Source organism: Macrotis lagotis, chromosome 1 (genome assembly GCF_037893015.1).
Source record: "Macrotis lagotis isolate mMagLag1 chromosome 1, bilby.v1.9.chrom.fasta, whole genome shotgun sequence".
Taxonomy (NCBI): Eukaryota; Metazoa; Chordata; class Mammalia; order Peramelemorphia; family Peramelidae; genus Macrotis; species Macrotis lagotis.
Genome location: NC_133658.1, coordinates 500136524 through 500161635, shown reverse-complemented (window position 1 = coordinate 500161635; position 25112 = coordinate 500136524). Strand labels below are relative to the sequence as shown.

Genomic DNA, 25112 nt, shown 5'->3' with positions numbered 1-25112 from the left:
GTGTAGGGCTTTTGAAAAATTGGTTGTATTAGAAATTTGGAGGACTTAGAATTAGAAATTCTTCTGGGGGGGATTCTGGGAAAATATGCAGAATAAGACAGGAAATTACCTGGCTGTCCTAAATTCTCAAATAATTTAAAATAATGTCTTAAATAATTTAAATTAATAATTAAAATAATTTAATTTAAAATGTCTTAAAAATGAAATTTAAAGAAGAAATAAATGTTTAGGTGAAGCAATTATTCAGCCTAAGCTTGGGTGAGCATTAGAAAATATGTAACCTCCTAGGATGGTGGTGGGTCTGAGTGAAATGCTGGTACCTTGGGGCCAGATACCAACAAATCACCAAGCCCAAAGCCCTGAGACAGTTGTATAGGCAGTTGCTTCAGATTCAGGACCTTGTGCCCCAGGAATGTGGGGATCTCAAAGAGTATATAAGATCAGACAGTTGATCAGGGTAAGATTCTAGACCCTCTTTTGATGCTGGATGTGGGTCCCAGGTATGTTGACCAGCTGCAGTCCCAGACTGTGGTGGGTAAGGAGGATTAAGGCAGTGGTGAGGGCAGTATTGGAGAGTCTGGGCTCGGCTAGCTTTGTAGTTTGCTGAAAAGTGTAGTTCCAGCTTTCAATTCCAGGGCTTAGGGATGAGCGGACAAAACCTGCTGTCACAGGAGTGATGGCAGGGAGTATTAAGAGCCTTTGTGATGACAGCAGTGTTGGGGACCCTAACTGTGACTCTGGGGCAGAGTATCTGAGATCAAGTCCCCAGATAGAGTTCAGAAACAATAGCCTAAAAAAATCTGATGTCTGAAACGTCTGCCACACCCTGGAATTAGAGCCTGACTTTAATATAAAGTCAGCCTCTATATTATATAACATAAACAACCAGTAAGTAAAGCTGCTAGAGAAACTCTGGGTTCAAACTCAAAAGAATTAAAGTCAAAACAGCTCCTTTCTAAAACTTCAAAGAAAAATGTAAATTCTTTACAAGTGCAGAGTTCTTAGAAGAGATTAAAAAGCACTTGAAAAATAAAATAAATTGAAGAAAAATTAGGAGAAAACTAGAGTAATGATTAGAAAATTATGAAAAAAAGGCAGTTGGAAAAAGTCAAAGATTTATGAAAGAAAATATTCCTTAAAAATAGAATTGGGTAAGCAGAAACTAATGACTTCACAAGATACTTAGAAATAATAAAACAAACTCAAAAGAATGAAAAAATGAAAGAAATTGAAATAATCTCATTGCAAAAATAACTGACCTGGAAAACATTTCAAGGAGAGACAATATGAGAATTGTTGGACTATGAAAATTGTGATCCAAAAGAGTCTAGACATTATACTTAAAGAAATTAAGGAAATATCCCTGAAGTTCTAGAGCTAGTGTAAAATAGAAAGTGGAAAAACCTGAAAGAAAAACCAAAATGAAAACTCACAGAAATATTATAGCTACGTTTCGAAGCTCTCAGGTCAAGGAGAAAATTCTACAAGGAACTAGAAAGAAATAATTTAAATACTGTAGCCCTTTGGATCAGGGTAGTACAAGATTTAGCAGCTTTTATATTAAAAGATTGAAGGGTTTGCAGCGAGATTTTTTTTGCCAAAAAATTCTTTTTTTTAAGATTTTACTTGAGTTTTGAGGTTTACAATTTTTCTTCCAATCTTACTCCCCCCCACCCCACAGCAAGATATTCTGACAAAGGAGCTGGTTTTAAGAACATTTTTACCTAGTAAAGCTGAGTTTAATATTGCGCAGAGGGGGGCAGCTAGGTGGCGCAGTAGATAAAGCACCTGCCCTGGAGTCAGGATTACCTGGGTTTAAATCCGATCTCAAACACTTAATAATTACCTAGCTGTGTGGCCTTGGGCAAGCCACTTAACCCCATTTGCCTTGCAAAAACCTAAAAAAAAAAATTGTGAAGAAAAACAATGAATAACAAATTAAAGGATTTTCAGGTTTTATTGCAGAAAAGACTAGACCCTCAAGAAGCAGTTAAAAACAAATGTGAAAGTTAAAGCTAAAATATAAAAAAAGAGATAAATAGGGCAATTACTTTATGTTAAAAGGTACTCTAGTTAAAGCAATAATATCACTATTAAACGTGTACTTGGAATGCTATAAAATTCAAATTTTTAAAAGGAAAAGCTAAATGAATTACAGGTGGAAATGAATAGAAAAACTATTATAGTGGGGGACTTCAAACTTTACCTCTAAGAACTTTAAATTAAAAACACAAAGAGATAAATAGAATCTTAGATAAATTAGATATTTTTGGAGGGAATTGAATGGCAATAAAAAGGAATAGACCTTTTTCTCAGTGGTACATGTTCCTCTAAAAAAATTTTGGAGCCAAGATTTAGAGAGAAACTAGAAAGCTGCTTGAGCTCTCCCCCAGTTTTCCTCAGAAATAACAAATTGATTCTCTAAAAGGTTTCTGGATAGAGTGGAGCAATTGTCCAGCTGAAAACATTTTGAAAAGGCTTTAGGAAAGTCTGTCTTACTTGAGTGGAAGGGAAGTCCAGTCCACAGGCGGGGTACGGAGAAGCCAGCTCCTAGCTGCCTCCACAGATCATCTACTGAGACTACTTAGTGTTGGCAGAGGAGGCTAGCTATTTAACAGGTTCCAGCCTTAATGCAAAAGGCAAATAGCAAGACCTGGAACCCTAGTACAACAGGCACAACTAACTAGACTGGGCAACCCAGGACAGTGAGCCAGCACTTAGCACAAGAAACTTGGGACAGTGCCCCCTGTTCCCTAGGAACTCAACCTTTTTTTAAAAAAGAGCAAAAGACCACAAAGAATCCCAACTATAGAAAGTTACTATAGTGATGACAATGATCAGAAGGTGAACTCTACAGAGGAAAGCAGTGGCAAAATACCTACCTGTAAACTTCAAAGAGGAATATGTATTGGTCTCAAACCCCAAAATCTCTTTTGAAGTGCTTCAAAAGCATTTTAAAAATCAAGAGAGGTAGAAGAATTACTGGAAAAGAAATGAGATAGACAGGAGATAAATCAATAGTTTGGAAAAGGAAGCACAAAAATTGACTGAAGAAAACAACTCCTTTAAAAGTGGAATTGACCAAATGGAAGTTAGAAAAATTAACTGAAGAAAATAATTCCTTAAAAATTAGAATTGGGCAACTGGAAGCTATTAACTGTAAAACATGAAGAATCAGTCAAACAAAACCAAAGGAATGGAAAAAAAGATGTAAAATTTCTCATTGGAAAAACAACTGATCTAGAAAAATAGATTCTAGAGAGATAATTTTAAGAATTTTTGATATATTTGAAAGCCATGGATGAAAAAAGCCTTGGACAGTATCTTTTAAGAAATTGATCAAAGAAAATTTCCCTGATATATCCTAGAACCAGAAGGTAAAATAGTCATTGAAAAAAATCCATCAAATCGTCTCCTGAATTAGATCCTAAAATGAAGACTTCCAAGGAATATTATAGCCAAATTCTAGAATTCACAGTCAAGTAGAATATACTGCAAGCAGCCAGGAAAAAAACAATTCAATAGCAAGGTGCCACAGTCAGGATAATTTAAGATTTAGCAAAAACTTCAACATTAAAGGATTGGAGATTGGAAAATGATATTCTGGAAGGCATAGGAGCTTGGATTACAACCCAGAATCCACTACCAAGCAAAATTGAGCATAAGATGGATGTTCATTCAAATAGGGTATTTTCAAACATCCCTGATGAACAGACCAGAAGTGAACAGAATATTCAATCTTCAAATACGAGATCAAGAGATGAATAAAAAAAAGGTAAACAGGAAAGAAAATAAACATGTTATTCAATAAGATTAAACTGTTTACGTTCTTACATGGGAAGGTGATAATTTGTAAATCTTGAGAACTATATCACTATTGGGGCAGTTAGAAAGGTGTACAAATAGAAGATATGAGTATAAGTTGATCTTCATGTGATGATTTAAAAAATTAAAACAAAAGAAAAGGATTGTATTGGGAGAAGAGGAAATGGGGAGGCAGAAGAGTGTATCAAAAGGATCTATTAACAGTATAGGGAATGAAGGGGGGGGTTAGCACCACTTGAATTTTTTTTTTGGATCAAAAATGGAATGACATACACAGTTGGGTTTAGAAATTTATCTTACCCTATAGGGAAGTAGGAGAGAAAAGGGGAGGGGAGGGGCTTATAGAAGGGAGGGCAGAAATAGGAGAGGAAAGGAAGATAAAATGGGGAGCTGATAGAAGGGTAAGTAGAAATAACAGGAGAAAAGGGAAAGAAAAGGGGGAACTGATAGAAGGGGAGGGGGGCAGAGAGACAGGTGGTAGTCAGAAACAAAACACTGCTGAGAAGGAGGGATAGAATGAAAGTAAAGGAAAAAAGTATAAAAAAAGGGGGAAAATAGGAAGGAGGAAAATACACAATAATTATGACCATGAATGTGAATGGGATGAATTATCCCATATAATAGAAGCAGATAGAAGAGTAGATTAAAAACTAGAATCTTAAAAAAATATGTTTACAAGAAACATATTAGAAGCAGAAAGATAAACACTAGTAAAAGGGGAAAGACTGGAGCAAAATATATTTTGCTTGAGTTGAAGTAAAAAAAAAAGTGGGATAGCAGTCCTGATGTTAGCAAAGCAAAAATGGGCCTAATTAAAAGAGATAAGAAAACTACATCTTGCTAAAAGGTATGATAGACAGTAAATTAAAACCCATATTAAACATATGCACCAAGTAGAAAAAAGTAAATAGGGATAGGAAGGAATATACCTTTATCTCAGTAGTACATGACATCTACATAAAAATGAATCATGTAGTAGGGCAAGAAAAGTTTCAAATCCAAAAAGGCAGAAATATTGAATGTATCCTTTTTAGTAATTATATAATAAAGGACTGTGGAAAAGTAGATTAAAATTTAATTGAGAAACAATAATCTAGTCCTAAAGAATGAGTGGGTCATACAACAACAAAAAAAAATTAGTAATTTCATCCTCTAGGATGACAATAATGAGATAATATACCAAAACTTATGAGACTCAGCCAAAGCAGTTTTTGGGGTAAATTTTATCTCTAAATGTTTACTTCAATAAAATAGGATAAGAGCAGATCAATGGCTTGGGCATTCAATTTAAAAAGCTAGAAAAACAATAGATTAAAAATCCCCATATCAGAAATATTGAAACTCAAAGGAGAGATTAAAAAATTGAAAGAAAACTATTCAACTGATAAACAAAACTCAGGTTGGTTTTATGAAAAAAAACCCCAATAAAATAGGTAGACCTTTGGTTAATTTGATTTTTTAAAAAAGCCAAATTACATTATCAAAAATGATAAGGAAGGAAGGGGAAATATAAAGGCAATAATTTGAAATTATTTTGCCTGTTAGTCAATACATCTGACAGTCAAGTAAAATAGATGAATATAAAATAATAAAATGATGATGAATATAAAAATATAAATTGCCTAGAGTAACAGAAGAAATAAAATACCTTAACCTCATTTTAGAAAAAGAAATTGAAAAGTATTCAATGAATTCCCTAAGGAAAATATCTCCAGGGCCGGATGGATTTGAAAGTGAATTCTCTGAAACATTTAAAGAACAATGAATTCCCATTTTATAAGAAATATTTGGAAAAATAGGTAAAGATTCTACCAAATTCTTTTTGCTGATAATAAACCACAAAGAGCCAAAACAGAAAATTATAGACCAATTTTCTTAATGAATATTGATATAAAGAGATTACAGCTATTTATCACCAGGATGATGATACACTCACTATGACTAGATAAGAATCTATACTGGGAATTTAGGGCTGGTTCAATATTAAGAAAACTATCAGCATAATTGAGCATATCATTAAGAAACTATCAGAAATCATATGATTGTCTCCATAGTTGGTGAAAAAACTGTTGACAAAATACAGCACCCATTCCTATTAGAAACACAAGAGAAGGGGGCAGTTAGGTGGCACAGTGGCACCGACCCTGGAGTCAGGAGTACTTGAGTTCAAATCTGCCCTCAGACCCTTAATTGCCTAGCTGTATGGCCTTGGGCAAGCCACTTAACCCCATTTGCCTTACCAAAAAACCAAAAACAAAACAAAACAAAAAAACACTAGAGAACAGGAATCTGAAGTTTTTCTCAATTATAAGCAATATCTGTTTAAAATCCTTCAGCAAGTATTATATGTAATGGGGTATAAGCTCTAAGCTTTCCTATTAGATTGGTGTAAAACTAAGATGCCCATTATCACCAGTATTGTTCAATATTGTATAAGAATTGTTAGCTTTAACAATAAAAAGAAAAGGAAATTGAAGGAATGAGAACACGCAATGAAGAAACAAAACTATTACTCGTTGATGATATGATGTTATACTTAGAATCAGCTAAAAAACTACTTGGAAAAATTAACTTCAGTAAAGTTGCAGAATATAAAATAAATCCACATAAATCATTTATATTTCTTTACATTATCAGCCCAACAGCAAGAAATAGAAGGAGAAATTCCATTTAGAGTAATTGTAGACATTATAAAATCCTTGGAGTCTACTTGCCAAGACAATCTCAAGCACTATATGAACACAATTACAAAACCCTTCACACAAATATAATCTAAATAATTGGAATTGTGTCAATTATAATGACAATTCTGCCTTAATAAATATATTATTAAGTACAATACCAATCAAACTACTAAGATAGTATTTTATACAGTTCAAAAAAAGTAGTAAAATTATCTGAAAGAACAAGCTTAAAAATATCAAGAGAATTAATGGAGAGAAAATGAAGATGTAGCATAACCCTACCATATCTAAAGCTATAGTATAAAGTGGCAATCATTCAAACTATTTTGTATGGGGTGGGAGGAGAGAAGGGAAGGTGGCAGAAAAATATGGAGCTCTTAAAAGCTTGCAAAAAGATGAATGTTGAAAACCATCTTGGTGTGTCATTGGAAAATAAAACAAAGTTGTTTCGTACTGGCTAAGAAATAAGAGTGGAGGATCAATGGATTAGGTTAGGTTCACAAGACACAATAATAGCTAACTATACTAAACTACTGGCTGATAAAACCAAAGACTAGCTTCTGTGATAAGAACTCACAATTTGACAAAAACAACTGGGAAAACTGGAAAATAGTGTAACTGAAACCAGGCATAGACCACATCTTACTCCATATAAAGTTAAGATTGAAATGGGTACATGGTTTAGACATAAAAGGTGATACCATAAGCCAATTAAGAGAGGAAGAAATAGTTTATCTGTTAGATCAGTGGAGAGGGGAAGAAGTTAAAGCCAAAGAAGAGATAGAAAACATTATAAAATGTAAAATGGATAATTCAAATTAAATTAAATTGAAAACTTTGCCACAAACAAAACCAGTGCAGTTAAGATTAGAAAGAAAGCAGAAATCTGGGAAACAAATTTTACAGCCAGTGTTCTTGATAAAGACTCATTTCTATAGTATATAGAGAACTGAGAATTATAAGAATTCAAGTCATTCCTCAGTTGATACATGGTCAAATGATATGAATAGACAATTTCAAATGAAGAAATCAAAGCATTATATAAAATACTTGCAGTCCCTATTAATTAGGGAAATATAAATTAAAACAACTCTGAGGTACCACCTCATATCTATCAGATTGACTAATATGACAGAAAAGGGAAATGATAAAGCTTGGAGAGGATGTGGGAAAACTGGGGCACTAATTCACTGCTGGTGGAGTTATAAACTAATCAAACGATTTTGGAGAAAAATTTGGAAATATGCCCAAAGGGCAATAAAGATGTATTACCCTTTTATCTAGCAATACCATTACTAGGATCTGAATTCCAAAGAGATTATAAAAAGGAAAGGATTCACCTATACAAAAATATAACAGCTCTTTTTTGTGATGCCAAAGACTTGGAAATTGAGTGGATACCTATTATTTGGGAAGTGACTGAACTAGTTGTGCTTTATTTATGTATTGAAACACTATTGAGCTATAAGAAAGTCATGAGCAAGCAGATTTCAGGAAAACCTGGACTTAGATTGAGGGAAATGAACAGAACCAGGAGAACATTCTGGACATTATCATCAATATTGTATGATGATCAGTTAGACTTATCTCTTCTAAAAAATACAGTGATCAGAGACAGTTACAAAGGACTTGGGTTGAAAAAATACCATCTACATCCAGAGAAAGATTCTGAATGCAATCAGAATGCAGATTAAAGTATACAATTTTCACTTTTTAAATTTATTTTTATCTTTCTTTTCTGTGTTTTTCCTGACTCTTAAGGCATTTAACATGATTGAACATGTCTACCAGATTACCATTGAGGGGAGGTGGGTAGAAAGGGAGAGTGAAAGGAAATTATGTTACTTGTAAATATGCATATGCATGTGGATGAATGTTGAAAAATGTTCATAACATGTAATTGGAAAAATTAAGTCATTTGGGTTAAAAAAGAAACTATCTGATAACTGGACAAAAGAGTGGCAGATCAGTGGAATAGATTTTGTATAAAATATACAGAAATAAAAAAACAAAAAAAACCATGATTGTACATGTATAATCTTTATCTGATTACTTGCTGTTTTGGGGAGAGGGAAGGAAGAAGAAAAGTTTGGCCATCAAAATCTTACAAAAATAAATATTGAAAACTGTTGTTACACATAATTGGGAAAAAATACTATTAATTAAAAAATATAACTGTTAGGACATAAAACATTTAAATGCATAACAGCAGAAATTGTAAATACATCCTTTTCAGATCATAATGCAATAAAAATTATTTAATGATTCTGGAAACGTAATATAAATTTATTGGAAAGTTATCTCACCTTAAAAGAATGAATAAGTTTAAAAATAAATCATAGAGGGGCAGCTAGGTGGTGCAATGGATAGAGCACTGACCCTGGAATCAGGAGTACCTGAGTTCAAATCTGGCCTCAGAGACTTAATAATTACCTAGCTTTGTGGCTTTGGGCAAGCCACTTAACCCCATTGCCTTTAAAAAAAATCATAGAAACAAATAATTTTATTAAAGAAAATGACAGTCCAAGTAATACACCAAAACCCATGGGATGCAGCAAAAATTAATAATCAGGAAAATTTATATTTTTAAATGCTGATATTAAAATAGAGAAAGAGTAGATCAATGATTTGGCATGCAGTTTAAAAAAAAACTAGACAAGACAAAACCCGCCAATTAAATGTCAAATTGTAAATCTTAGAAATTAAATGAGAATAAAATTGAACATAAATCAATAAATGCTAAAAACCAATTTTAAAAAGCAACGTTATATTGGTTAATATTACTAAAAAAAGAAAAAACAGCTGGTGTCAAAAATAAAAAGTGTGACTATACACTAATGAAGATGCATTTTATGCCATCTCATGCCAGTAAATTTAGCAATTTAAGTGAATTGGAAGAATAGTAAAAAAATGTCTGAACTGCCTAGATTAAGAGAAACAATAGGGGCAGCTAGGTGGCGCAGTGGATAAAGCACCGGCCCTGGAGTCAGGAGTACCTGGGTTCAAATCCGGTCTCAGACACTTAATAATTACCTAGCCATGTGGCCTTGGGCAAGCCACTTAACCCCATTTGCCTTGCAAAAAAACCAAAAAAAAAGAGAGAGAAACAATAGAGAGCCTAAATAATCTAGTTTTAAATTTTTAAATTTGTTTTTACAATTTATATGTAAAGATAATTTTCAGCATTCATTTTTGTAAAAGTTTTCTCCCTCCCTTCTTCCATTACCCACTCTGGGATAGTAAGAAATCTGATATAGATTATACATGTATAATCAAGTTGCATATATTTTCCATATTAGTCATGTTGTGAAAGAAGAATTAGAACAACAAAAAAAGGAAAATCACAAAAGATAAAAGCAAAAAGATTTTTAAAAGGTGGAAAGTAGGGGCAGCTAGGTGGCACAGTGGATAGAGTACCAGTCCTGGAGTCATTAGTACCTGAGTTCAAATCCGCCTTCAGACACTTAATAATACCTAGCTGTGTGGCCTTGGGCAAGCCACTTAACCACATTGCCTTGTGCAAAAAAAAAAAAAACCAACCCTAAAAAAAGGTGGAAAGTAGTATGTTGATTTGTTTTTCAGATTCTACAGTTTTTTCCTCTGGATGTGCATGGCATTTTTCCATCATAGGTCTTTTAGAATTGTTTTTGATTGCTATATTGCTGAGTAAAGCCAAGTCTATTATAGTTGATCATCACACAGTGCAGCTCTTAAAAGTGAATGATATTCTCCTGATTCTACTCACTTCTTTCAGCATCATATCATGTAAATCTTTCCAGGTTTGTTTTTGTGGGGCAGTGAGTCTTAAGTGACTTGCCCAATGTCACACAACTACTAAGTATGAAGTGTCTGAGTTCATATTTGAACTCAAGTCCTCTTGAATCCAGGGATAGTGCTCCAACCACTCCACCACCTAGCTGTTCCTTTCCAGCTTTTTCTGCAATCTGTCTGTTCATGCTTTCTTACAGAAAAATAATATTCCATTATAGTCTTACAACACAGCCTCTTCAACCAGTCTTCAATTGATGGGCACTCTCTCAATTTCCAGTTCTTTGCCACCACAAAAAGAACAGCTCTGAATATTCTTGTTCATGTGGGTCTTTGCCTCTTTTTTGTGACCTAGTAGTATTATTGCTGAGTCAAAGGGTATGCACAGTTTTATTGTCCTTTGGGCATAGTTCCAAATTATTCTCCAAATAGTTGGATTAGTTAACAATTCTACCAACAGTGTATTAGTGCCCCAGTTTTCCCACATCCTTTCCAACATTGATAATTTTCCTTTACAACCATATTAGCCAATCTAATAGATTTATCTAATTAATAGAGACTGTGAACATCTTTTCATAAGGAGATATATATATATATATATACATACATACATACATACATACATACACATGTGTATATGTATATAGCTTTGATTTCTTCATTTGAAACCTGACTATTCATATCTTTTGACCATATTTTCAATTGGGGAATGATTGAAGTCTTATAAATTTGACCCAGTTCTCTATTTTAGAAGTGAGTTCTTTATTAGAAACACTCACTAAAAATTTTTTCCTAGACAGAATTGCTTTCTGTCTAGTCTTAGTTGTATTTGTTTGTGTAAAAAGTTTTCAATTTAATGTAATTAAAATTAGCCATTTTTCATCCTATAATGTTCTCAGTCTCTTCTTTGGTCATAAACTGTTCCCTTTTCCTTAGATCTGACAGATAATATGTTCCTTGTTCTCCTAATTGGTTTAAGGTATTACCTTTTATGTCTAAATGTTGTATGCATTTTGTCCTTACCTTTGTACAGAATATGAAGTGTATAGTTTGTACCATACTATTTACCAGTTTCCCTAGCCGTATTTATCAAACAGTGAGTTCTTATTCCAGGAACTGGAGCCTTCAGTTTTACGAAACAGTAGATTAGTATAGTTATTTACTACTATGTCTTGTGAGCTTAACATATTTAATTGATCCTTCACTTTATTTCTTAGCCAATACCAAATAGCATTATAATGTAATTTTAGGTCTGGTATAGCTAGACTAACTTACTTTGCTTTTTTTTCATTAATTCCCTTGATGTTAATCTTTTTTTCTTCCAGATAGTTTATTATTTTTTCTAGTTCTATTTAAAAAAAACCCTATTTTTGTAAAAGAAATTAAACATAAATGAGCATGTTTAGAAAAGCATTGTGACCAGGTGGATTTATAGGTGAATTCTACCAGACATTTAAAGATCAACTAAAGCTTTTTTCCTTTAAAAAATTTCTTTTTCTATTTATATTCAAAGTTAGTTTTTTAACGTTCATTTTTGGGTAATATTTTGAGTTCCACATTTTTCTCCCTTTCCCTTATTTTCTCCTGACAAAAAGCAATCTTATAGGTTATACATGTATAATTATGTTGAACATTTTTTATAATAGTCATGTTGTGAAAGAAGAATCAGAACAAAAGACAAAGAAGCCCATGAGAGGGGGGAAAATATAAAACAAAAAAAAAAATTTTACCTGAAAATGTATGCTTTGGTCTGCAATTCAGATTCCATAATTCTTTCTTTGGATGTGAATAGTATTTTCCATCAGGAATCCTTTAGAATTCTTGTGATACTTGTACTGCTGAAAGGAGCTAAGTATCATAGCTATTCATTCACAGTGTGGCAGTTAATGTGTACAATATTCATCTGGTTCTGCTCACTTTACGTAGTATCAGTTCATGTAAGTCTTCTGAAGCCCTCCTGCTAATAATGGTTTTTTACAGAACAATAGGACTCCTTGACATTCATATGCTGCAATTTGTTCAGCCATTCCATATTTGTTGGGCACACCCTCAATTTCCAGTTTTTTGTCACTACAGAAAGATCTGTTATAAATATTTTTGTACATGTATGTCTTTTGTCCTTTTTTATGATCTCTTTGAAATACAAACCTTATGCTATTGCTGGATCAAAAAATCTGCAGTTTTATTGCCCCTTGGGCATAGTGGAGTGGTTAGAACACCAACCTTGGAATCAGGAGGACTTGAGTTCAAATGTGAACTCAGACACTTGATACTAGTTGTGTGACCTTGGGCAAGTCACTTAAGACTTACTGCCCCACAGATTCTTATGACTGTAGGTAGCTTTATTCATCTGAGATGTGCCTGTTCATATTGGGAGTATTAACAGTTTGACTCAGTTCTCTATTTTAGAAACGACACCCTTATCAGAAATGCTAACTTTGAAAATTGTTTTCCATCTTTCTGCATTCCTTTTAATCTTAGTTGCAGTGGTTTTATTTGTATAAATTTTTTTTAATTCAGTATAATCAAAATTACCCATATTGCATTTTATAATGTTCTCTAACTCTTCTTTGGCCTTAAATTCCTCCCTTTTCCGTAACTCTGACAAATTACTTATTCCTTCTTCCCCGATTGACTTATGGTATCACCCTTTATTTTGAAGTCATGGACCTATTTTGACCTTATCATTGTATAGGGTATGACATGTTGGTATATGTTTAATTTTTTTTTAATTTCATTTATTTAAGGTAGTGAGGTTAAGTGACTTGCTGAAGGTCACACAGCTAGGCAATTATTAAGGATTTTTTTTTTAGGTTTTTGCAAGGCAAATGGGGTTAAGTGACTTGCCCAAGGCCACACAGCTAGGTAATTATTAAGTGTCTGAGACCGGATTTGAACCCAGGTACTCCTGACTCCAAGGCCGGTGCTTTATCCACTACGCCACCTAGCCGCCCCAGGATTTGAATTCAGGTCCTCTTGACTCCAGAACTAGGCTCTATCCACTATAGCACCTAGCTGCCCTACTCCTCTCATTCTTACCAGTAGCAAAATAGTTTTGATAGCTGCTTCTTTATAATAGTTTTGGATCTGGTATGGCTTTGGCTACCTTCCTTTGAATTTTTTTTTCATTAATTCCCTTGATATTCTTGATCTTTTTTTTTCCAGAAAATTTTTATTTTTTTTTCTAACTATAGAAAAACAGCCTATTTTTAATTATTTTTTTAGGATAGTTTTTTTAAAGAAAGATTTTATTTTTTGAGTTTTACATTTCTTCCCCCATTCTTGCTCCCCCCCCCCCCCCGCCCCAGGGCATTCTGTTAGTATTTACATTGGTTCCATGTTATACATTGATCTTAATTGAATGTGATGACAGAGAAATCATATCTTTTTTTTAAAAGATATTATTTGAGTTTTACAATTTTCCCTCCCCCCACTCCCCCACGGAAAGCAATCTGTCACTCTTTACTTTGTTTCCATGTTATACATTGATCCAAATTGAGTGTGATGAGAGAGAAATCATATCCTTAAGGAAGAGACAAGAAGTCTAAAGAGGTAACAAGATCAGACAATAAGATATCTGTTTTTTTCTAAAATTAAAGGGAATAGGGGCTGCTAGGTGGCGTAGTGGATAAAGCACCAGCCCTGGAATCAGGAGTACCTGGGTTCAAATCTGGTCTCAGACACTTAATAATTACCTAGCTGTATGGCCTTGGGCAAGCCACTTAACCCCGTTTGCCTTGCAAAAACCGAAAAAAAAAAATTAAAGGGAATAGTCCTTGAACTTTATTCAAACTTCAAGGCTCTTTATCTGGATACAGATGGCACTCTCCTTTGCAGACAACCCAAAATTGTCCCTGGTTGTTGTACTGATGGAATGAGTGAGTCCTTCAGGGTTGAAGTCACCCCCATGTTGCTGTTAGGGTGTACAGTGTTTTTCTGGTTCTGCTCATCTCACTCAGCATCAGTTCATGAAAATCCCTCCAGGCTTCCCTGAAATCCCATCCCTCCTTGTTTCTAATAGAACATTATTGTTCCATGACATACATATACCACAGTTTGCTAAGCCATTCCCCAATTGAAGGACATTTACTTGATTTCCAATTCTTTGCCACCACAAACAGGGCTGCTATAAATATTTTTTTACAAGTGATGTTTTTACCCTTTTTCATCATCTCTTCAGAGTATAGACCTAGTAGTGGTATTGCTGGGTCAAAGGGTATGCTCATTTTTGTTGCCCTTTGGGTGTAGTTCCAAATTTCTCTTCAGAAAGGTTGGGTGAGTTCACAGCTCCACCAACAGTGTAATAGTGTCCCAGATTTCCTACAACCCTTCCAACAATGATCATTATCCTTCCTGGTCATATTGGCCAATCTGAGAGGTGTGAGGTGGTACCTCAGAGAAGCTCTAATTTGCATTTCTATAATAATTAATGATTTAGTGCAATTTTTCATATGACTATGGCTTGTTTTGATCTCCTCATCTGTAAATTGCCTTTGCATATCCTTTGACAATTGGTCAATTGGGGAATGGCTTTTTGTTTTAACAACTATGACTCAGTTCTCTGTATATTTTAGAAATGAGTCCTTTGTCAGAATCATTAGTTGTAAAGATTGTTTTTCAATATACAATTCTTTTGATCTTGGTTACAGTGGTTTTATCTGTGCAGAAGCCTTTTAATTTAATGTAATCATCTAGTTGGTTTATGTCTAAGTCCTGTAACTATTTGGATCTTATCTTGGTATAGGGTGTGAGGTGTTGTTCTAATCTAAGTTTCTTCCATACTAACTTCAATTTTCCCAGCAGTTTTTATTGAAGAGGGAGTTTTTATCTCAATAGCTGGACTCTTTGGGTTTATCAAATAGCAGATTACTATAATCATCTCCTACTTTTGCACCTAGTCTATTCCACTGGTCCACCACTCTATTTCTTAGCCAATACCACACAATTTTGATGACTGATGCTTTATAATGTAATTTTAGATGAGGTAGGGCTAAGCCCCCTTCTTTTGCACTTTTTTTCATTAAGCTCCTGGAAATTTTTGACTTTTTATTTCTCCATATGAATTTACTTAAAATTTTTTCTAACTCATTGAAGTAATTTTTTGGAATTTTGATTGGTAGGGCACTAAATAGGTAGTTTAGTTTTGGTAGAATTGTCAGTTTTATTATATTAGCTCTACCTATCCATGAGCAGTTGATATTTGCCCAGTTATTTAAATTTGATTTAATTTGTGTGAGAAGTGTTTTATAATTGTTTTGAAAAAGTTTCTTAGTATGTCTTGGCAAATAGACTGCCAGGTATTTTATATTGTCTGAGGTTACTTTGAATGGGATTTCTCTTTCTAGCTCTTCCTGCTGTATCTTGCTAGACATATATAGAAAAGTTAAGGATTTATGAGGGTTTATTTTATAACCTACAACTTTTCTAAAGTTGATAATTGTTTCCAGTATGTTTTTGGATGATTTCTTGGGATTCTCTAGGTAGACCATCATGTCAACTGCAAAGAGTGAGAGTTTTGTCTCTTCCTTCCCAATTCTAATTCCTTCAATTTCTTTTTCTTCTCTGATTGGTGAAGCTAACATTTCTAATATGATATTGAATAGTAGTGGTGATAATGGGCACCCTTGTTTCACCCCTGATGTTATTGGGAATGCCTCTAGCCTCTCCCCATTGAATATAATGCTTATTGATGGTTTCAGACAGATACTGCTAATTATTCCAAGGAACAGTCTATTTATTTCTACACTCTCTAGTGTTTTTAGTAGGAATGGGTGCTGTATTTTCTCAAAACCTTTTTCAGCATCTGTTGATATAATCATATAATTTCTGATAGGTTTGTTGTTCATATAATTGAGTATACTAACAGTTTTCCTGATACTGAACCAATCCTGCATTCCTGTGATAAATCCTACTTGATCATAATGTATTATCCTAGTGATAGCTTGTTGTTTTGCTAAGATTTTATTTAAGATTTTTGCATCTATATTCATCAGGGAGATAGGTCTATAATTTTCTTTCTCTGTTTTAACTCTTCCTGTTTTAGTTAATAGCACCATATTCATTTCATAGAAAGAGTTAGGCCGAGTTCCATCTTTCTCCATTTTTTCCAAAGAGTTTATATAGAATTGGAACCAATTTTTCCTTAAATGTTTGGTAGAATTCACTTGTGAATCCATCAGACCCTGGAGATTTTTTTCTTAGGGAATTCAGTGGTGGCTTGTTGAATTTCTTTTTCTGAGATAGGGTTGGAAAAACAACCTATTTTTAGAAAAAGAAATTAAACAAACCAGAAATGAGTATCCTTAGAAAAATATTATCCCTAGAGTATTTAAAAGGTGATAGAGAGCATAAGCCCTGGAGTCAGGAGGACCTGAGGTCAAAACAGATCTAAGACATTTAATAATTACCTAAGCTGTGTGACCCTGCAAATCACTTAACCCCAGTGGCAGCCTCTGAAGATGGACCAGACATGTCTGAATCTCTGTCTCAGTACCTGCCACCCTGTGTTCAGGCAGTAGAGCTTCAGGGAGATGTGACCCAAAGCCTGGACCTGCCTACATCTACCCTACTCCGGAAATCTCAGAACACACAGCAGGATGAGGAGAGGGTCAGTATGCGAACCAAATTTGCTCTTGGCCTATGGCTGCAACATCTGAACAAATCCTCAAAATATCACACATACACTCCTCCTCAAAGCCAGAATCATAGTGAAACTGGACATTGGATGCCAACTCTCCTCAGAACCAGCAAAGGAGGCAAAGAAGACAAAAGCTTCATCTTTCAAATAAAGATGTCAAGAAAACCAAGTAGATGAGGCACTCTCTGTTTCCCTATGGACATACATAGGATTCACAACCTTTATTGTTGGTGAGAACATTCCTACACCTTTGGAAACATGAAATTAAATTAAAACAAAGGTCATAAAAGAGGGAAAGGTGAATTTAAGGGGGGGGGGGGCTGAATGTCTCCCCCCCAAAGGTGCAGAATGAGTTCCCTAACCATAACTAAGATTATGGATCCCACTGGAAACTCAGACAGACCCCAGGATAAGGAAGCCTTGGAGATTCACCATCAACTTAAATATATGTGTGTGTGTGTGTGTGTGTATAAATAGAGAACCAGGCAACAAGACAAAAAACCTACCTCCTCTCCCATCCCAAACTTTAGAGAGGCAGAGGAGGTAGATTTCCTCATCCTCGGTCAAACTGAGAAAGGAGTAAGGGTCATCTTTGGAGTTTTTTGGTTTTTCTCATTTATGTACAAAAAGCTGCAACTGAAAATAGAGATCTCTGGCCCTGGGGAAAAAAAAGTCTGGCAGAAATTAGGTACAGACTAATATTTTATCAAGATATGGTCAAACTGGATTGGTAAGCTAGATACAAAAGGGAAAGGTATAAGTATATTAGAAGAACGTGGAACATATTATCTATCAGATTTATGTATAGAACATTTCATAAATAAACCAGTTATAAGATATATAATCAAGCATTCTGATATTTAAAGTGATTAATTTTGATTAAAAATGTTTTGTACAATTAAAGCCAATGTAGCCAAGATTAGAAGGAAAGCAGAAAATTGGGGGAAAAGTTTTATAGTTTCTTAGAAAACTCATTGCAGATATATAGAGAACTTTTCAAATTTGTAAAAACATGAATAATTCTATTGCTACATGATCAAAGGATATGAAGAGGCAGATTTTGGATGAAGAATTGAAAGCTAGCTGTATAGAAAAAACTATGGTTGATCTTTAGAGAAGCATGGAAAAATTTGCATGAATTGATACAGTGAAATGAGCAGAACCAAGAGGACATCGTATACATTAACAACAACATTATGTGATCATCAACTATGATTAATACATTTCCTCTCCGAAGTTCAGAGAGCAAGGACAATTCTGAGAGACCTGCTATGGACAATACATCCAGAGAAGGAAAATATGGGATCTGAATGCAGAGCAAAGCATACTATGTTTACTTTTTAAAAACTTTGTATTTTTCCTTTCTTTCTCATTCTTTTTTTCTCTTAGTTCTAAATCCTCTTTCACATGGATCACTAACATGGCAATATGCTAAACATGATTGTACATGTTAAACTTTTACCAGATTGTTCACTTCCTTGGGGAGGGGAGGAAAGAAAAGAGGATGGTAGAAAAATGTGGAACTCATAAATTTGAAAATGGATGAATATTGAAAACCGCCTTTGCATGTAATTGGAAAAATAAAATTTCAGTTAAAAAAACCTTCAAATCAGTTTTGAGCTATCACCTCACCTATCAGATTGACTAAAATGATAGAGGGGGACAATGAAAGATGTTGGAAAGGATGTGGAAAAATTGTGACATTGATATACTGTTGATGAAACTATGAAACCATTTTGGAGACCACTCTGGAATTATTTCCAGAGAGTTTTCATTAGCATTATCATTTCCAGTATTCTTGTTTCCCAAGGTGATGGGCAAAAAATGAAAAGAATCTATATGTTCTAAAATATTTATGGCAACTTTTTTTGTATGGCAAAGAACTGAATTTGAGGGGAATCTATCAATTGGGGAACGACTGGTATATTGTAGTGGTTATGTTATGGTATATGGTTGTGATGTAATATTGATATGTTGTAAGAAATTATATTGTTAATTTTAGAAAAATTTGAAGACTTGCAAGAAATAATGAAGAGTGAAATGAGCAGAACCAAGAGAACATTAAGTACAGTGACAGCAATATTGTTTGAACACTAACTGTGCATGACTGACCTATTCTTAGTATTATAAACAAATCATCTACCAAAGATCTGTGAAGTAAGATTCTATTCACTTCCAGAAAAAAAAATTGATAAATAGAAGCATGCATAGTTTTGATATATAGATAGATGTAGATTAAGATATGTCTTATCTAGTAGGGAGTAGGAGGCAGAAAAAGGAACACAACAATTTTGAACTTAAACTATATCAAAAGATAAAATTTTAAAAAAATTTCATTTTTTCCCCCCACACAACTTTGAGATTACTGATAGGAGAGTAGACACGTATTGTGGAAGGAATAAGAAGTTGAAACATAAGTGGTACAGCTAGCTAATTGTTCATAGTGAAAAGGTCAGGGCAAGGGTAAGAGCCTAGCACTTGTTCTTTGCCTAACAAGTGAACTTTTCTAAATGCAAAAATAAGACTTCATCTTTAAATCTGTGGCTCTGAAAAATCCATTTAAACTTCTTATTCTAGGTCTGTATTTGTATTTCATATGGTCCTTATGTTTTTTTTTTTAGATTTTTTTCATGCAAGGGGTTAAGTAGCTTGCCCAAGGCTACATGGCTAGGTAATTATTAAGTGTCTGAGGTCAGATTTGAACCCAAGGTACTCCTGACTCCAAGGCTAGTGCTCTATTCACTGGGCCACCTAGCTGCCCCTGGTCCTTATGATATTTTGATAGGAATAATCAAAATGCTCAGTGTTGGCAAGTGCGATTGGGCAAATGGAAATAGCTGAAATATTTATGAAATATTAATTGTACATTTTTTAGTTTGATCTTATCCTTTTCATTAGTTGCAGAATTGCTCTATGCATTGCAGTGGTGTGAAGAATTAGAAAATCCATCTAGCATGCTGATTGAATTTCGTGAGATGCTTCAAGGAATGGGTATTATTTATGATGATTTATGTGTACTTAGCAAGCTACCTGGACTGCTAAAATTGATTTTTATCAGGTAAGAAGACATTATAGTTCCTGACTTCTCTATGATGTGGGCTGTCAGGAGATATGGAGCTGACTTCATTTGTTGCCTTTTCACTAGGAGAATTGATTTAAATGTCTTTATCTTGAGAAAGATGGTAACTGTATTGAAGATAATACTTCAGTGTAGGTAGTAAAATGTGAGTCTTCTTTAGTCAATCATAGCTTTCCAGTTGTGGAAAAGTCACTTACTATCCCCAAGGCTCAATAAAAATTAGAATAAGATTTGCATTGCCTCTTTCAGTGTTGTTTAAAAAATCACATAAAGTTTATATACATCTATTTTGTAGTTGGAGTGAGATTGAGATGTTTTATATATGTCTATATACATATATATGTGTGTGTGTATGTGCGTACATATAGATGTATTTTTATATTTGCTATGATTTCTTTTAAAATATTTCCCAGATTTCTTTGAATCTATATTTTTCTTTATTTCACCTGTAACAGTAATATTTTACTGTTTTCCTGTAACACTGTTTGTTTAGTCATTCTCCAATTGGTGGCCACCCATGTAATAAATACATCCCTAAACCTGACCTTAACTTCCATTCTACTACTTCCCATACAACTTGGAGATTCTAGATCCCTTTGGAAATTTAGTTTGTTAGGTGATATAAAGTAGAGATAATAGTTTGCTAGTGAGAATACCAGAAGCTTAAGGAAATAATACTTTTGACTTTGGCAGTAAATAAATAAACATACAGATATATAGACATAGAGTAATTAGATGCCCTGTGTGGAGAACTTAAAGAAAAACATTAAGTTGACATGTTTGGTATTTTTTCTCCACTTTGCTATCTGCTACAGAACCTTTTCATTAAAATCAAAATAGTAAAACAGCCTAATACTTCAAACCATTTTGTTTTTGTAATTGACTATTTGTTAACAAAAAGGAAAGTCTATTCTTTACTTTACAGATTTTAAACTCGCATTATTATATTTAACCTGAATTTTATTGTCTTCATTTATGTTATTGTCATAATTGTGTACATTGTATACTGGTTCTGCATTAATTCATGCCAGTATTTTCATTACTTTCATATGCTACATATAATTAAGCCATTCTCTATAATTGTTGAGCTCATTTTGTTTCTAGTTTTTTGCTTTTAAAAATACTACTGCTGTGTATATTTTGGTACATAGGCAATTGGGAATCATTTGATCAAAGAGTTTAAATTATTTAGTATCTTTTGTAGTAAAGTTCCATTTGAGTTTATAAAATATTTGGATTGGTTAACAGCTCTATTGGCAGTGAATTTGTTTCTACCTTCTCACAGCCTCTTCAGCGTAGACCTTTTCTTTTGCCAAATTAAAAAATATGAGGCATCAAAGTTGTTTTATTTGTATTGTGAAAGAGATATTTTATTAAGGTGTCTTTTATAGCCAGTTTTAAAAACCAGTAATAAATTTTAGAAAAATAATTTTTTGTTTTGTAATTTTCTCATTGTTTTCTTTTAGGTCCAGGGACACTGGTACACTTTGGGCTCTAACTATTTCTAAACTGATGCATTCTAAGAACATTTTACCAGATGAAGTTAAACAGCTTTATAAAACAACAGAAGGGTATTTTAATTTTTAATTATTATACTTTATAATTAGGTCCTCCTTAGGAGGACTGGAATTGATCTACAGGATACCTTTATTGTCTCTTGCACAGTAACTTAAATGATTCTAGTTTTCATTGTTCCAATAGTCTGCGGAACATTTTTAAATCTCCATGTGCCATTTATTGAAATGAGCTAATGAACTTACATAGTTTTAGGAAAGGTAAGTTGTATTTTTAAAAATATAGCATTTTTATAAGGAATATTCTTTTTTTTTTTCAAATGTCATCTGAATTCTTTTTTGGAGAAAGTGATTTTTTGATTTTGCCATCACTTTTTGCTTGTATAAACATTGTATTTCGAGTCTGATTTCTTTGAACCAAAACTCATCTCAGTTTTTGTATTGACTGTATTACTTTTTTAAAGGTAAGGTGACTGAATTGGGGGGCGGGGGCTTGATGAAAGTAGCAGAAGCAGATCTCTATTTTCCTTTGCTCTTAAAAGAACACTGTATTTAAATAAACTTTTCTTGGAACTGTTTAAGAAAGTTAGGCAGTAAATGTTTAGAATTACTTTGTTAAGTGACTTTTGAATTAAACTCTTAATTAAACTCTATGACTAGAAATATTTTCTAGTCACATACCAAGAAATGTAATGAAATGTAAAAGTTAAAATATTGAAGAGCAAATATATCAAACAAACTGTGATGTAGTGGAAAGATCATTATCACCTCCTTTCTCTGATTGCCCCAATTTAAAGTATTCTCTCCCACCCTTTCTAAAGTCCTTTATTATTTTGCCCTAAGGCATGGCTAACCATGCGCTAAACTTTTTGTTTTTTGGTACATGTTGAAGTCCCCATTTGTGTTATTGTTATTATCACAAGTATTTAAAGAAATCACTTTGCTAGCTAGTTTCAGTATAGTATAATGTACTAACTTCTGATATGAGTTCCCCCCAACTCAGAATTTTTTTTTTTCCTTTATTTTCTTTCTTCTTTACTATCTCAGAGGGGGATAGTCCTTGTTTAAGGTGTTTTTTTAATCTGTCTTTTTCATTCCATATCTTCTCTCCTTTGATCTTGCTGTCATTAATATTAATCCCTTTTCCCCTGTTGTATCTGACTTTTCCCACTCTCCCAGCAACTTCCTTTTTTGTCTATAAGCATGTATTCCCCCATACTTTGAAAGAAAGACTTTCCCTTAACCTACCATGTTCTAAAGCTTCATTAACAACTTTGTGGCTTGTCCCATTCACAGCTACTAAGCATATTAAAATGAGGCCATTTGATTCTTACATTACTTTATACCTTTTCTATTAGTGCCATTATTCCTTAATCCTTGACAATATGACTTCAGGACACCTACATTTGTTATTTTTTGTCAAGGATTTCAGTGACTTAATTGCTAACTTCTGTGATCCTTTTACAGTTATTGTCCTCTACTTCTCTGTAATGTTTCAGTAATCACATAGCCTTCTGTTTGATTATTGCTCTTTTGACTACCACAACAGTTCACTCAACTGTTTCTTTCTTTATTTCTCCTGAGTACTCTTTCTCCTTTTTTTCCCCTCTGCCTCCCTAATGCATATTTTTTTCTAGGATCTATTATTGACTTTTAAAAATTCTCTTTGATAATGATAACTGCTCTGATGGCTTTAGTTATTTAGTTTATTTAGTGAATGACTTACTTTTTCCCAAGCTCCAGACCCACACTCCAAGGTTTCTACTACAAAATTCTTTGTGGATAAGTTTATCATTTGCTGAGTTCTATTGATTATAATAATACAAAAATTCTCAAAGCTATCACCTACTTTATATTCTTATTACTACTGTCCATAATTTAAGCCAGTGGTCAATACACTAAGGCCTGCCCCAAATAAGCTAATAAACATTTTAAAATACAATGGAACTTTATTTTAAAAATAGAGTAAAATTTTTTTTTAAACGATAAAAACCATTTTTAGATCAGGAGCTGGGCAAAACAGATAGGAGGACTGGAATTGATCTACAGGATGCCGTTATTGCTTCTTGCACAGTAACTTAAATGATTCTAATTTTCATTGTTGCAGTAGTCTGTAGAACATTTTCAAGTCTCCAATCATCTGTCAAACATTATCAATTCTGAGTTCCTAAAGGAGAGCTTTGAGCATCATTCTTACTTAGAAACCTTCTATGGTTTCAGGCTGCTTATTGGATTTTCATCTTCAGGACACTCCACACCTATCCTATCTTTGATTAACCTACTCTGTGCCTTTTATTTTCCCAGCCAAACCAAATTACTCCTTGTTTTCTGAATAAATCTGGGATTTATTTTTTTACACTTCCATATTTTCTCAAGTCATTCTAAATACCTGGAATTTCCAATATCTTTTCTGTCATTTCATAGTTTAAAATACCAATTTTTTGTTCAAGGCCCAAATCAAAGACCTCCTTGAGAGCACTTTTTCTCTTTTCCTCTCCTTCCTACTTGGAAGTGATTGCTCATTATCCTCTTATCTCTTATGAAAACAGTCAGTTCATGCCAGGTGTGGTGAGGGAAGCCAGGAACATAGAGGCCAATGGATAGCTTGAGCTCTCATCTGAGATATAGTGGATAATGTTTTTAGGGTATCCACCCTATTACAACTAACTAATACAACTAATATGGCAGTGTGGCAATGGGAGACCATCAGGCTGCAAAATAAGGGTGGAAATAAGACTGATCATAAACTTCATACTAATCAGTATTAGCTGTTTTTCAAGGAATGTCTTTTGTAGGGGGTATTTGTTCTCTACTGGGGGTACAAATCAGACAGATTTATAACAACAATACATTAGAGGACCCATGAGTGGGTTACTCTCCTTCCAGGTGTGGGTGAGATAGGAAGACTGTCTAAAAAGTGCAAAACAAAACATAAATAAGAAAAAGATAATAACAGTTAGCAGAAATGAATAATATATCCTGTGTTTTCTCTTAACCATTGTATTTGGTCAGAGTTTTGTTGCATTTCTCTTGATGAATTATGTGATTTGAATTGAGGGATGAATATTTGGTATTTTTTTCTGAATTAACTATACAGATGTACAGTAGCACTGCTATTTTAAAAATTCTTTCTGTTACATATTTTTCCCCCTCTGTGGACAGGTTTTTTCCAGTAACAGAAGGTAGTTTGCATACTGTTCAGAGTCTCTCTCCATTTTTGCCTTTAGAAGATAAGGAAGAACTGGTTAACCATTGTACAGCTAGACTTATGACATGTACAAAGAAAGATCTTTGTAATATTGATGGTAAGTTATTTTTAAAACATTAATGTCTATCTGAATTCCATTGAGTAGTTATGACTGGAAATAATATTTATTTTTAGGATTAAAAGTTAATTAAGAAATAGAATATGTGACATACAAGAAACAGGAAAGTGTATATTACTGGATGATCTCTTGATTATTTTTGTGGTAGAAGAGTGCCTTTGCTACATACCATCATAAGGAAGTCTTATAGTGGGCTCTTCATTTATGAACATAGAATACCCTAACAATATTATTGAATAACTTGGAGATTCCTTTTGTTTAGCTCATAAATCCTTTGAT

General features: G+C 33.6%; 1 protein-coding gene across 4 annotated transcripts in view; it reads left to right on the top strand.

Moving 5' to 3' along the window:
* The window catches only part of LTN1 (listerin E3 ubiquitin protein ligase 1), a 104666-nt gene that overhangs the window by 55410 nt on the left and 24144 nt on the right, over positions 1–25112 (top strand). For all 4 annotated transcript variants that reach the window (XM_074213953.1, XM_074213952.1, XM_074213951.1 and 1 more), the window contains 3 exons: positions 19813–19972; positions 21460–21564; positions 24670–24812. In XM_074213953.1, coding sequence (XP_074070054.1) covers positions 19813–19972; positions 21460–21564; positions 24670–24812 — 408 coding nt within the window. The remainder of the gene's footprint in view (positions 1–19812; positions 19973–21459; positions 21565–24669; positions 24813–25112) is intronic.